This window comes from Antrostomus carolinensis, unplaced genomic scaffold (assembly GCF_000700745.2).
Source record: "Antrostomus carolinensis isolate BGI_N321 unplaced genomic scaffold, ASM70074v2 scaffold9255, whole genome shotgun sequence".
Lineage (NCBI taxonomy): Eukaryota > Metazoa > Chordata > Aves > Caprimulgiformes > Caprimulgidae > Antrostomus > Antrostomus carolinensis.
Genome location: NW_010318389.1, coordinates 1,434 through 16,709, shown reverse-complemented (window position 1 = coordinate 16,709; position 15,276 = coordinate 1,434). Strand labels below are relative to the sequence as shown.

Here is a 15,276-nt window from a genome sequence, read left to right as displayed (position 1 = left end):
TAAATTGACATATATTTTTAAAGAGACTAAAATAATTTTAGGTTATACCTTGTGCAGATCTGCTGGAGTTTGTTTCTGAAGTTAAGGAAGTTTGTCTTCCTTTCTGAAACTTTGATATTCAAGAGTGGGTGTTTTATTGCTCCCCTGAGATAAATTCTTTAGAAAGAATGAAATGGGGAGAAGAAGAAAACCATGACAACCTTTTTAGCATTGCGTATTCATTATCTGACCACTAAGGAGCTTGGAGTGAGGAATCACTTTGTCAGTATTGCATAGTTATTCTTGTTCATTACCCTTTCTTTAAAATGAAAATATTTGGGGCGGGGAGAAATATTTAAAGTTTGTGTTTTAAGTTACTTCTTAAGTTGATTTTTCAGCTCAAGAGAAAACAAAGACTGGAGACTTTTCAGTCTTAATGCAGGCAATCTCAGTTAGGATTTATCTGGTCAGGAAGAGCTTGTGATATGTTATTAGAAATAACAATTTATTTTTATTTTTATTTATTTATTTTTTCTTCCCCCCAGGTGATTCATGGCAGGGGACGTGGAAGGGTTTAGCTCCTCCATCCATGACACCAGTGTCTCTGCTGGATTCAGAGCACTGTATGAGGAGGGATTGCTTCTTGATGTCACACTTGTCATTGAAGACCACCAGTTTCAGGCCCATAAAGCACTACTTGCCACCCAGAGTGATTACTTCAGGATTATGTTCACAGCTGACATGCGAGAACGAGATCAGGACAAAATCCATTTGAAAGGTCTGACAGCTACGGGCTTCAGTCATGTCCTCCAATTCATGTACTATGGAACTATTGAACTGAGTATGAACACTGTTCATGAAATCCTTCAGGCTGCCATGTATGTCCAGCTTATAGAGGTGGTAAAATTTTGCTGCTCTTTTCTCTTAGCTAAAATCTGCTTAGAAAACTGTGCAGAAATTATGAGACTTCTGGATGATTTTGGTGTAAACATCGAAGGAGTCAGGGAAAAATTGGACTCCTTTCTGCTAGAGAATTTTGTGCCACTCATGTCCAGACCTGACTTCCTTTCATATCTGAGCTTTGAGAAGCTCATGTCTTACTTGGATAATGATCATCTGAGCAGGTTTCCAGAGATAGAGCTGTATGAAGCTGTTCAGGCCTGGCTGCGCCATGATAGAAGACGTTGGAGGCATACGGACACCATCATTCAGAACATCAGGTTTTGTTTGATGACACCATCTAGTGTTTTTGAGAAGGTTGGTGCATTTGAAAAGCAATAGACAAGATTCATCATTTAGCTAGGGCAGCATGCCATTACATAGTTAAAATTTACCTAAATTAACTCCCAAATTTTATCTAAATTTACCTCCCAGGCCTATTGGGAGGAACAGAAAGATAGCATTTATTTTTCTAATAAACCTATAGAAGACAAACATCTAAAAGTATTATCATCTGATTATTAGACAATAGTATGTACAGTGGCTGGAGAACAGGTAGGTTTACAATACGTGTTTTTAAGTTGACTTTGTATGGAAATGACATTTTAAAATAAGGTCACATGTATCAAGTTCTATTTCAATCGTTCTTACTGTTTTCCACAAGTTGCTTCTTACTTTCCAGAGATTTTATAGCTGCATACAGTGTGTAGGGCGTATGTCATGACAATTGTTATCAATATAATCAAAACATAGTGACTGTAGATTTTACGTGTTCTAAGTACAGATTTTTTTTTTGTTTACAAATGGAAACCGGCATCTGCTGTTAAATCTGCAGGGTGGTGGTTGTTGTTGTTGTATCTTCAGTGCTTGTGCTGTTACATAGCAGTTGGAAGTAAGCCCTGATCCTGCAAAGTTAAATTTGGTTCTACACAGGGCACATAATACAATGAAAGTTATTGACGGTGTGAAGTGTAATTATTTACTTTAAATATCAGAGGAATCTTTGTAACAGATGATCTAAAATTCACCTGATCATTGTATATATTAAGAGGTTAAAAGATAACTTGCTTTTTCTGCTGTTCTGTTGGAGAATAGACAAAAATGTTTTCTAGTTCCTGAGAATATCTGGGTATTTGTCAACAGTAAAGAATTACAGAACTTTGTTAGCAGCTGTCTTGCAGGTTAGTAGTGGTAAGGGTATTCAAGTTAGGAATTACTTAAACTGAGCTATTTTGTTTTAACAATGTTAATTTTGTGTGATAAGATACAACTTTGACGTATGTATTTTTCATCTCTCAGTGAATTAATAGGATTTAAGACCCTGTGTTTTTGTTTGGGCTTCTTACAAATTAATTTCCCGTATATTTTTACTTTGGTGTCTAATGAATATACAGATAAGGTTATATTGTTATTAGTGGTTTTAAGGGCTACTGCATCATTTAAGCAGTAATGCTTACACTTACTTGTATTTTAAATTATAAAAGCTATTAATTACTTGTGAGTGATGACTTTTTATGGTTTGGAATTTTTTTGTGTGTGACAGTTAGTAGAGGAAGTAATAGTACATAAAATATATTTATGATCCTATATTAGCCTATAGAAAAAAACAAAATAAATACCTAAACATATTTTAGAACAGTAATGTAATGTTTATATTGGGTTAAAACATTTAGTAAGAGCTGAACTCTTCAAGATATTGTGTAGTGTTTTGTTTTTAATAATGCTTTTACCTCCTTATTGCATCAACTGATAGGATTCACAGGGTATTCTTAAGGTCAATCTAATAGGATAATGCTCATGTGCAAGAGTCTGCTTTAGCTCTTTGAGATTTTGGGATACACGTTTAAGCATCAAGCTGTCTTCAGTTAAATTTCTGTAAGCGCAAGTGAAAAGTATATGTTGGTCTTCAGCATTACATGTAGGTGTAACTTCTGGAGCTGGTTTTGGTATCAGTGGTGTGAATCCTGCATACCCTGCTTCTCATGTTTTATCTTGACAACTGCCAAGTGGCCAGATAGGCACAACTTGAGGAAAGATGTTTTCAGCATCACAGTTTACGTACCCACATGTAAAAGCTTTGTCTGTGAATATCCTTTCCATTAATTGTCTGTGTGAACAGAGAGGAGCCAGGGCAGGTTCTGGAGTGGGACAACTCAGGAGAGGGAAGCACAGCTAAATAAGTATGTCACTCATTGCTGCAGCGAGGAATGTAGTTGTTCTTTGCCATGACTAGAGAGCATTGAGTAATCTAGCATGACAAGTGACAAAGGACAACTGCAGTTGGAGCCAACATAAAAATATAGACCACACTTTTTTTTTTTTTTTTTTTTTTTTAAATAAAATAGCATGTCTGTTAACTCTTCTGGAAGTAACCTGAGGAGAACTCTCTCTGTGGGTAGAAGGGGGAAAATGTTGGTAAAACTGCTTGTTTTTTTGAGATCCACAAAGAGAATTCACCCTTTTCCTGAAGCCAGCACATACTAAATGCCTGTGTGAATGTATCAAATCAATCTGAAGGTTGACTCTCACAGTTCAGCGAACTGTATTCGCTATACGCTCGCTGGCTTGTCATATGTACTCTTATGTAATCTTTCTAATACACATTTCTAAGATGGCTGTCATTGTAGTGTATAAATAACTTATATAACTTAACCTTGCAAGTCACAATAAGGATACTTTGGCCTCTTAAGCCATTCTGTTTCTTAGATCATTTTTTGGAAGATATTTACAATCTCAGTTGGATGTCTTGTCCTTTTTAAAAGGAATTGATGAGCAATTCTAGATTTATACCTTGGGGCTGATGTGCATTTGGAGTGAAGGTGCAGCCTGTTTACTCACTCTAAACTGTCCTGAAGAACTGCTTCTGAAGTATGAATAGATACTCCTCTTGTTCATCAGCCTTAAAATAGATGCAGTTATATGAGGGAAAAATGGAAAGATAAATGAAGTAAGGATTTAGGGAATATTTAGTAAATAAAGGCAAAGTGTATGGGGAGAAGCCCGAGTTCCACTATCCACGTTACACTCTCCTTTATTTGAAACATATCCATGGCTCTGTAGGCCTTGAAGAAGGTTGGAGATAAAAGTTAGAGGGCATTTCTCCTAGATCATTGAGTTCATATCTGTGTTATTGTAGGCAACCATGTCTTGATTTTCCCTTCATACACTGTTTAAGCTCCATTTAGTTTCTGTGTACTGCTTAGATTTAAGTGTTGTTTCAAAACCTCTGCCCTTAAAATTGAAAGGGTTGGTTGGTTTTTTTGATGTCCAGTCTGTAGGGTTAGTTATGACTTGCCCATTCTAATTTATAAATTCCCAGTTTAAATCAGAAACTTACTAATCACTATGTGCATCAGCTTCTGCTTTAGAGGTAGGATGCACATTATTTTTGTGTGTGCTTTTCTGTGCCTAGAAAATAGTAACCTTTAAGATGATGTCATTTTAATTTTATGTCATTGTGACTTTACCTTTGATAAATGTGTTGTATTTCTCTCTTTTTTTCCTCATTTACTTCCATGTCTAGTAATTCATATGTGTCTACGTCTACAACTTTGTATGCTGAAACTTAGAATAAGAAGTTTCTAGTGGATGAAGTTAGTGGCCCCCTCTTAAATAAGTGATATTTTTGTCTAAAGGTTATTGCTGACTTGGATAATTTACTTGCGGTTTTATTATGTGCTGAACATCACATATAGATTGTTTGCTCCACTCTGATTTGAGAGATTAGATTTGAGTGAGATTCCAGCTTGATTGTGATAATTTCTCTTGCCAATTTCTAAAAAGGAACAGTAAAATACTGAATCTGGGGCTATTGTCCTCTTGTCTTTTTACGATTGTGCTGAAAAACAGTCAAGTGATTTGTAGCACTTGCAGAGTAACCCTTCAAAGCCCTACACTGGTATGGACCAGTTTTCATACTGGCCATGGGATGTAACTAAGTAAGGACCCGTGCTGGAAAAAGGGAAAGTTAAGTACATCAGCTTGTCCAGTGCTATGTATACTGATGACAGGTTGCAAAGTAATTTTGCTTGCTGCTGTTTTAGAGACACACGTGTGACTTTTTCTGTTTGACTGAATTTTGATTCAGAATAAGTATGTTAACATGTTGATAATATTTGTTGATGGGCTTATAATTGTGCTTAGAATGTGGCCAGAGATAAGTAGATGTGAAAATGATAAGGATCCTAGTTAGTAGGATGGATGGATCTTTAGTTTTGATTCAGCTTAACCTCTAGTAAAATATAAATTTTTTGAAAGTAAAAGGAAGAATTTGCTTTCTAGAAGTCATAATATAGATGCCATCATTATTTATTGAAAAAGTGTAGCATAGCTTGTGTATTCCTAGTAGTTGAATTTGAGTTGCATCACTTCCACATTCAGAATTTTACAGTTTTAGAAAACTTACATACACACAATTTTATAACCTTTGAAATAGTTCCTTGCTTATGTGGCTAGAGATGGCAGTCACATTATGAGCCATCCAGATTTTTCTGTGTTGTTTTACCAGAAGGAACCAAGCTATTTTTTACCCCATATAATAACATGTTAAGATTTAGTTACTAGGTGTGCAAATAATAGATGTTTAGTTTGGGCATTTCAAAAGTAGCCTTTCTTTATGGTTTTGAAAACTTTTTCCTAAAAGCCCAAGTAATAAATCTACAAGTAGATCAGATCAATAGCTGTATATGGTTGTATGGGGGGTGGGGAAAGAGCTATATACTGAAGTCAGACTTTGTTACAGAACATTTACCTTGCATTTAATTGGTATTCCTGCATTTTATTAATTTGCTGAATTGTTTTAATGGGGTGGGGGAAAGATGGTGAACTTAACATAGGATACATCTGGTCTTTTGTGGGGATCACTTTTCAGATTAGAATCCAATGACTGACATTTTTTACTTTGCTTTTTCATAAAATGTAGATGGAAAATTCTGCAACATGTGTAGGTGATGCAACTAGAAAGCATGCATTGCAATACAGCGGAAAAATTTGCAATCATTAATAGCTGCATCCATTTGAAAAGCCAGTGGTTTTTACTGAGTGTTTCACTGATTCCAAATGAAGAAGAGTTCCAATTTACTATGGCTGGAGGGATCTTGGTGATTTTTATGAAGTTTTGATGTTTTTTGTGTTGACTGCCCAGGGGGTGAGTAGAGAGGTGCATGTTTTTTATTATTTTGTTCATCTTCTTTTTTTAATGGAATAACACATTTTATTCTGTTTATGTGGTTCCCCGTCTCTGTAGCTAAAAGTCCAGCTGTGAACCACTGTAGCTGGTAGATGATGCGATGAGATAGTTTTGTTAGAGTTCTTTGGGGAGCTTTTACATTAGCACTGTGTCCCAGCAGAACTTCTGTAAGAAGGTTTTGTCCAGAAGACTGTAGAGAAGGAATTGGAAAGAATGTAAAAAAATCACATGAACAAAGCACTTGGATTAAATTCCTTTTTTACAATAAGACTGAAGTTGGCAAGGAAGTCCAACTTAAACTTTCTTTGAGATTCTTCAGCAAGATAAAATAATAGGGTTTTTTTAAACTTTGAAAATGCTATGAAGCATTGATATTGTTTTATCAATTCAGAGCTGATGATGTACACTTAAGAATGCACATTGGCTTTACTTCAGGGTTCATCATGGCTAGTGTACATTGCCATGTTTTGAATGTTTGCAGAAACTTGTCATTGTTCTCTCTAATTGAGTATGTTGGTAATTGGGTGCATGTTCCTTCTAGAGCTTCTCCATTTGAACTTAACAGGAAAATTGGTCTGTTGATAAGCGCTTAGGTATTTGTTGATCAACTACTTATTGCTACTTAGGGGTAACAGCAGAAGCCTGCTTTTGAATGCTGAGGGATTTCCTTCAGTGTATTTTGGATGTCAGGTAGCAGTTCCCACAAAAGGCTTGCTGAAGGCCATGTTCTTTAATCTGCTGACACTAAAATATATTCACAACTTACTTATGTGTTTCAATAGCTAAATGCTTAAATTTTAGTGCTTCTCTTTTTAGATCATACACACAAGTAATTAAAAGTATGGTAAAATTATTCAGAAGTGTAGATGTTTGCAAGGTTTTTCTTACTATGAGCTGAATAGGACTTTCAAATAATTCTGCAAGATTTCACACAGACAGCATGTGAATGTGGAAGTGGGCAAATGGAACTACATTTGCTTTGTATTAATTTGCATCAAGCAAGCACGAGCAGCCTGTACTTTCATATAGGCACATCCTAACGTTCATCTTAGACCACCATTTGACTCTCAGGAGAGGTAGCACTCCTGTGTGCCAGAGGTTTTCCTGGTGAAAGGTGGAAGGCTAGAAACACTGATATTTTTCATCAGCAGCAAAGTCTAGGAAGCCTCCAACTACCTGTTCTTACCAGAATTTAGGTAATCTATCACTCTGTTTGGTTTTGTGGTGGTTTTGTGGTTGTGTTTTTTTCCTGAATATTGTAAGAATTCCTAGTGCTTATATATTCTGATGTTCTTTTCTTCAAGATGGTGCTTGTAGCTAGCTTCCCCACAAACTTCAGTCTCAAAGAGTTGCTTATAACCGGTAGTTGCGTTTGCTCCTTGATGTCTTTCTGGTTTAAGGTAAGAGATTGAGGATTTGTCAGTGCCTTTGTCAAGATAAGTAGTAGTAAACTTCTAATAGATTGATTCCCTGGTCTTGAGATTCTGTCTCTGGAATTAGAGGTACTCTGTTTCCTTTTGCATGCTCTCATGGGGTGAGATTTAGGCTACGTGAAGGAGTAGATTGGTGAGAATATATGACGCTTATTTTAATTCCAGTTTCTGTCTGGCATTTTAATTTCTAGATCTAAAGACAGAGTTGTAAATGTTGAGGGGGAAAGAAAACACATTTTCCATCTCTGCCAGGCTTTGCTGGCATGCTTCACATTGTAAGCATGTTGATTCTGTTGTCTTCCATAATCATCCAGAAGAACCTGAAATGCATATAGGTGGAACAAAAATCATTTCTCTTTTTTGTTTAATTCCAAAAGTGATAGCTCCAGTTTGAGAATGCGTGAAATAGTTGCCCTGTTTTAGAATTTGAAAGTTAATTTTAAGGATAAAGTAACATCCATGATTCTTTGTTATTTTAACTTCCTGTTTCGTTTTTTGTAACCTTTAAGGCTTTCTATATTTTACCATTTTTCTGTGCTGTGGTTCTCCCTGCAACCCCTCCCCCCATATTTTCTGGAATTCATGATTTTTTTTTTTCAATCAGGCAAGGTCTATGGTTTATTCTAACAAATGCCATGGGAGCAGATCTTCTGTGTTCCTATGATATATTCTTTGTTTGCAATAAGAAAGTAGATCTGTTATTCCCCAGAAGAGTTGGACTTACTGCGGGTGTTTTATAAACTCTCTACCTAAGTAAACCTTTTTGCTCCATCATGACCACCACTAAAAGTGGTAGAAAGAACCTGGATATTGCTCTGAAGATAATATGTGCAATCTGCATGTGACCATCCTCTTTTTCCCAGCAAAGATAAGTTGAACTTGTCAAAATAAAGTGGGGAAAGAAAAAGTGTAAATAAAACCATCAGAGCACTCTGGCTCTTGAGCTGTGTAGTGCTTTACAGCGGTAGGTTAGCATGCAGGGGCTTTGAAAATCTGGTGTGTAAAACAGTCTCAAGATCTGTGTGAATCACAGCCAATAAAAACAGTTCAGAAGATTTTTTAAAATGTTTATCTGACAGCAGAATGTCTTAATTACTATACAAGGAAGATAAATGATTAACAGAAAGCTGACAAAATTTGAATAGTATGTGGTTATGGAACAAACTACTACTTTATTCACAACATATAAAGAACATTTGTTTCCACGTTGCTTTTCATATCCATGAAAACCCACACCACCATCCCTTAGGTAAGTAGTGGTACAGGCTTTTGTCCCTTGGGACAGGGAGTAGGAGGAGGTAGGGGAACGGATATTGAAAAAGGTAGCTTCTGATGTTATCTTGTTGCTTTGAAATTTCAGAGTGGCCTGACACTTTTTCAGAGCATTGCTTTTTGGAGCTGGTGGGAACTAGAGGTGTTTTAAGTATTTGAAAGCAATCCAGTTTTATGTGAAAGAAACTGGGACTTAGGATTTGTGGATTTGGCAATATCTAGTGGTTTTTCATTTGTCTAATTCAGAATGCTGTGTTAGGCCATACTGTATGGGAAGAGTGAAGCCTCTTTGAAGAGAATCACACCCAAGGGTGTGACTGAGGGTGACCCAAGGGCTGCCTGGAGCTAGATTTATTAAAATGTTCAAGGCAGGGACATGTTTTGGTATTGTCTCAGGACCAGTCTCAGGAACTTAAATTGGCTTAGACAGTAGTCCTGGGAAGGTACATTCTTACAATCTTCCCCTCACCAACTCCAATAAAACTGAACAGGGATAGCCCTTTTCAAATTGAGATGGCACCGAGGAGCAGCACTTCACTACTGTGTGGTAATTCAAACGTTGTAACTCTCAACAGGAAAGTGGAAGTTCAAACCGACCTCTACAGTTTACTAAATAAACGCACAACCAGAGGATTATAGGTTGAGATGTTTTCCTTTTGTGTTAAAGGCATTTGTTAACATGGAGACTCACAGTGGGGAAACCATAAGGTAACCATCATGACACTTGGTTAGTGCAGTCACATGTTCTGAAGGAAGGGGTTTGGGCACCTTCTGTTCCCACCCCACCCCAATTAAATAGCCCTGTCAGTAGAGCCTGGCATTTGGGAATACCTGCTTGGGCTTGACTGTGAGAATTTAGCAGGAATTAGACTAGAGTAGACCTTGGTAAAGACGAAATGGTTGTGTTGAATGTTTTTCAAAACCACAAAAATAGTACATTTTTAATTTAGGCAATTCATGGATTAAGCAGAGGCTTTTTTGGGGAAGAAGAAATTATGATTTTTAGACTTGAGGATTTCAGTTGTGCTTAAATCCAGCTTAAATTCTGCATGTGAGTATTCTGTTGAAAATATTAGTCACTGCTGTTAATCACTAAATTACCTTCAGGATTTTGGATAACAGTACGTTAGCTTAACCCTTCATGCACATACGCAATTGCTATCAAGGTTGCCTGAATGAAACTTAGTAAAATAATCTAATGACACATAGTCATGTAGGTTTTCTGGATTGTTTCTCTTGGTCAGAATTTTAATATCTTTTAAATGTATTCATAGGTAAAAACATCAGAGTTTTATCGATACTCCCGGCAGCTGCGACATGAGGTTGACCAAGCCATGAATTACTTTCATAGCGTTCACCAACAGCCTTTGATGGAAATGAAATCGAACAAAATTCGTTCTGCCAAACCCCAGACTGCAGTATTTAGAGGAATGATAGGACACAGTATGGTAAACAGTAAAATTCTTCTCTTGCACAAACCAAGGGTCTGGTGGGAACTAGAGGGTCCTCAAGTACCTTTACGACCAGACTGCCTTGCCATTGTGAATAACTTTGTGTTCCTATTAGGTGGGGAAGAACTGGGGCCAGATGGTGAGTTTCATGCTTCATCCAAAGTGTTTAGATATGACCCAAGACAGAACACTTGGTTGCGAATGGCAGACATGTCTGTTCCACGTTCTGAGTTTGCTGTTGGAGTTATCGGGAGGTATGTTTATGCAGTGGCTGGGAGAACCAGGGATGAAACATTTTACTCAACTGAACGGTATGATATTACTGAAGATAAATGGGAATTTGTGGATCCCTATCCAGTCAATAAATACGGACATGAAGGGACTGTACTTGGTAACAAGTTGTATATCACTGGTGGAATTACATCATCTTCAACTTCTAAGCAAGTGTGTGTGTTTGATCCCAGTAAAGAAGGGACAGTAGAGCAGCGAACGAGGAGAACTCAAGTGGTCACTAACTGTTGGGAGAACAAATGCAAAATGAATTATGCAAGATGCTTTCACAAAATGATTTCTTATAATGGTAAGCTTTATGTCTTTGGTGGTGTCTGTGTGATCCTAAGGGCCTCCTTTGAATCCCAAGGATGTCCTTCTACAGAGGTTTATGACCCAGATACTGATCAATGGACTATATTGGCCTCTATGCCAATTGGTAGGAGCGGTCATGGCGTAGCTGTTCTGGACAAACAGATAATGGTTCTTGGTGGCCTTTGTTACAATGGTCATTACAGTGATTCAATTCTCACCTTTGATCCAGAGGAAAACAAATGGAAAGAAGATGAATATCCAAGGATGCCGTGTAAGCTGGATGGCTTGCAAGTCTGCAGCTTGCACTTTCCTGAATATGTTTTGGAACACGTTAGACGTTGCAGCTAAAGCAGAATGAACAACTCAATGAAATACGAAAAGCTGTACCTAGTTTGTAAAAAACAAAGCGAAAACCCCAGTTGAATTCCTTCAGAGACATTACCTTGTGTATAAGAGAAACAGGATGTACAGGGAGAGTACTTACCAAGTTTATTAGAATAGCCAATAGTTGGTCTGATATTGTAAAAGCTTTGGGGTTTTTTTTAACAAGCATAATTGTAAGTAGGAGAAAGAAAAATATATTTTTGTGTGTGGTTATTTTTGGTAACATTTTGTGTCCATAACACTTCTTTCTTTCTCTCTCTTTCGCTCTCTCTCTCTCTCTCTTTTTTTTTTTTTTTTTTTTTAAATGACCATTGTACCACTGTGCTTCTGAAGTCAGTTCAGTTTAACAAACTATTTGTGGAAGGAAGAAAGACTTTATTTTCATTTTTTATTGACCATCAAAATAAAGCTCATTGTCTGTTCAAGGGTACAACCAGATTTAAAAGAACAAAACTAAACCATTTCTGTATTTTATGTTGTCTTTTGGAAGCTTTTCCAATTAATTGCAAAGTGTTCCCAAATCTGCTAGGTGGTTTTGTTTTCCCTCATATACGTGGAAGAACAATCTTAACCCCTTTGCATGACCTTTTTCCTGGTTTTGTATAGTAGTACCAGTAAGTCTGCCAAAATGAAAATGACACGTTTTCTACTAAATTGAAAATGAAACATTTTTATATTCAACACTATTTCTATGCTGCCTTCTATTGTCTGCATTGTGTTTGTTGGTGAGTAAAAAATACATACACACACATGCATACATTGTAAAAACTATATATAAATTCTTCTTTTTATGTGCAGTTACAATATTATATTTTAACCAGTGCACAGATTCAGACATATCTGATGAATTTAAGGTATAATACTATCCTTAGCTAAATAATTCAGAGTTCTTAAGTAACTGGAGACCTCGTTTGGTATCAGCGTATCTTACTGAATCAATCAGTATATACTAAAGGTAACTTTAAACTCTTTATATCAATGCTACATAATGAACTGTTGATAATTTGTTATTTTATAAATTATTTTTGAAAAATTGAACACCTCTTACCTGAGTTTTTTTTTTATGTTTGAATGTTTTGCCCAGTCTTCTTTTTATGGAAATAGAAAATGTCAATAAGCAAATACTCAGCACTGCTTTGACTCGCAGGTATTATCAAAACTGGGTAAGCTACATTTTATTCTCAGTACTTTACTTGTGCTCATACTTCAGTACAAGTATTTTGTTTGTACTCGTATTGAAGTTGTATAATCTTTTTAATTATTATTTTAATTATTGACTGCTATGAACTACTGTGTTTTGAAAATGTGGAGTTTGGTGGTTGGATGGTTAGTACCATATATATTTCTTTTATAAAAAAGCCTACACAACTATAGCTACTGACCTCGGAGTGCCTGAATTGAGATACGTGGTCCAAGAGGGCTTGGAGTAACTCCATTGTGTTAACTTGCAGATGTCACTGACAATAGATTGGTAAGAATTATCTGCCAAGATAGTAATTACAATCTGATTATACTTAATGATGTGAATTTAGCCACTTCTAGAATCTAAGGGAGATTTGGAGGAGTTGAAGGCTTAGACTTAGTTCAGATGTGTAGGGGCAAAATGCTGAAACATGCACCTGCGTATTCTGTAAAATCTTATGCTGCTGTGTTTCACTGTAAGCAATAGACTTTACTTTATATGCAGCAATGCAAAACCACTTTATTCAGTATCTTCCAGTCAGAAATCACTGTAGAAAAGGAATGTACAGTACTCAGGGAGTTCAAAAGAATGCACTTACAAAGGGACCAAAATCACCCTAAATTTCCTATGTTAAAATAACACCTACTTGCCTAAACTAAAGTTTGAAGTAATTGATAGCAGTTAAAACTACACGTAAAACTCCTCATACTTGTATTTTGATGGTTTTGTAATAAGTATGTTCTGGGTTGAGATGTGAAGATTTGGAGCTATATGGCAAGTCGTCAGTTTTTTGTTTTTGTTTTTTTTTTAATTAGAAATTATTTATTGATAGAGTATTTTCTTTTAATATGTTTTAACAGAGAGAGAGAGAGAGAGAATGTATGCCATCATAGCTGTAGTAATGAATTACTTACACCAGTAGTGACTGGACCAAATACTGATTCAGCTTTCTGATGCAGACTAGTTTGCAATTAAAGTCTTTTTAAAATCAAAGTTCAGTTTACTGAATTAGAAATCTAATTTACTTTCTTAACAGCTTAACTTAAAGCCAGCATGGCTTGTACTAACACCTCAGTTTCACTGTGAGACACATGTATACATTACCCTGCATGGGTGCTGAGAGAAACTGATTCCGGTAGGTGCTGGCTGTGCATGAGAAGAAAGGTTCTACTGTACATAGTTCATGGACTGTTGGTGCACAAGGAAAAGCAAGGGTTTTTTAATTGTTTCATTCTTTCTGTCACCAGATCACTTCTCAGTAAGTTTGTGCGGCAGCAAAACTAACTCTGCTTGAGTAGGTTTTTACGCGCATGTTGTGTATAGTACAGAGCACTTCACTTTTATCTAGGGCCACTCTAGGGGGATGTGGATGTCATTCTGGGTATCTGGTCTTCAGTGATTCAGGTATAATAAAGAAACATGGCCAACATGTTATTAAAAATAATGGTAAGGATGGCAGTGTTTCAAGTTACATTTTTAAGTCAACATTTAAGCGCCTTCTGAAGTTCTGTGTGCCAAGCAACTGCCACTAAAGTTATTGGTGAGTATTGACACTTGAAACATGGAGAACCTTAGGTGCTCTGCTTTTAAGGTTGTATTTTGTTTATCTTCAGGCTCGCAGTTCTGAAAGATTTTGTTGAGATTTGTAATAGTAATTATTCTGTCAAATTCAAACTTGAACTGTTGGTTTCTGCTTCCCTGAAGTTGTATCTCTGTTGAGAAGCTGGCTGTAACCTTTCAAGCATTAGGAATGACTGGAATTTGCTTGCATTTAGAACTTGTGGGGGTATGCAAGAATGCCTTGTTAATTTACATTTCTACCATGCTTTTATTGTTTTAAAAATGAATATAACATTAGCTTATATTCTCCTTTCCATTGCAGTGGAACTTTTGAGGCAGTTATTTTTGTTACTATATATAGCTGAGAGGTATTTTTCTGTTTGGTGGGGTTTTTTTTAATTGAAAGTTTGTTTGTGTTTGCTTTTAGTATTTAACTCCAGTTAATTAGTGTTTAAATAAAACTAAAATGGCTAGTAAGAATTGCCTATTCCTATCAAATTTTGAGCATTATGATCAGATTAATATGAGTTTTTGAAACATTTAAATGCCTCTCATTTGTCAAGGAGAAGGTAAGTTATGATCTTTGGCAGCTTTTGGGAGGTTTCTTCTTCTATTCCCACCCCACCCATAATAGAATACCAGCAAATCTGATCTCACCCATGTGTTTAAAATTGAACACAACCGGCTTTTAAACAGCAAGGGTACTTGCCTTTTCTTAAAAAGGTGGACATAGTGAGTTACAGTCTAGGGGTTTTTTTCACATTTATAGCAAAAATGTATTAGCTTTATGTCTTAATTTAGCATCTAGCTCCAGGAGGAAATTTTGTTTTCAGATGAGCCAGAATGGACAAAAAGCAGAGTGTTCCTGTAAAGGGCTTGGGCACCACCAGTTCCCATTCCACATGCTGCTATGGCTATTTTTAGGGGACAGATAATTTTTTTCAAAGTACTGCATTAAGGAAAAAAAATGCTTATTTTTCCCCACACAGTGTTGGTAATAGTTTCATAGTCAGAGGTATTAGGTGGCAAAAAACCTTTTGAAAAATTTTTCCCCGTTGATTCAGCTGGAGGAAGGCAGTACTTGATGTTACAAAGGCTCTGCTATTTCAGAAAGCAAGAGGGGCTAGTGGCAGCATATGATCTACCTGGCAACCTGCTTTTATGTTACTTTCTTTTGAAAAGTGTGGATGCCCTACTTTCTGGAGTATGGCAGCTGTCCTGTTATAACTAGCTCTATGGGTTTGTGACTTTAATATTTCTCTGGTTTCTGAGATTTGCAGCCATTTTTTCTTGAGGACCTTC

The 15,276-nt window shown here is 36.4% G+C and overlaps 1 protein-coding gene across 1 annotated transcript; it reads left to right on the top strand.

The window, feature by feature from the left end:
- Positions 1-516: 516 nt before the first annotated feature.
- On the top strand, positions 517-11,254 carry KLHL15 (kelch like family member 15). The gene is made up of 2 exons (XM_010168877.1): positions 517-1,236; positions 10,086-11,254. The coding sequence occupies exons 1-2, from the start codon at positions 532-534 to the stop codon at positions 11,193-11,195; spliced, it is 1,815 nt and encodes a 604-aa protein (XP_010167179.1). The 5' UTR covers positions 517-531; the 3' UTR covers positions 11,196-11,254.
- The last annotated feature ends 4,022 nt before the right edge of the window (positions 11,255-15,276 follow it).

What these genes read in the sequence shown, in the direction of transcription:
- KLHL15 (XM_010168877.1), top strand. Translation starts at nt 532, where the DNA reads ATGGCAGGGGACGTGGAAGGGTTTAGCTCCTCCATCCATGACACCAGT. An exon ending in CATCTAGTGTTTTTGAGAAG is followed by an intron (nt 1,237 to 10,085) that starts GTTGGTGCATTT and finishes ATGTATTCATAG; the next exon opens with GTAAAAACATCAGAGTTTTA.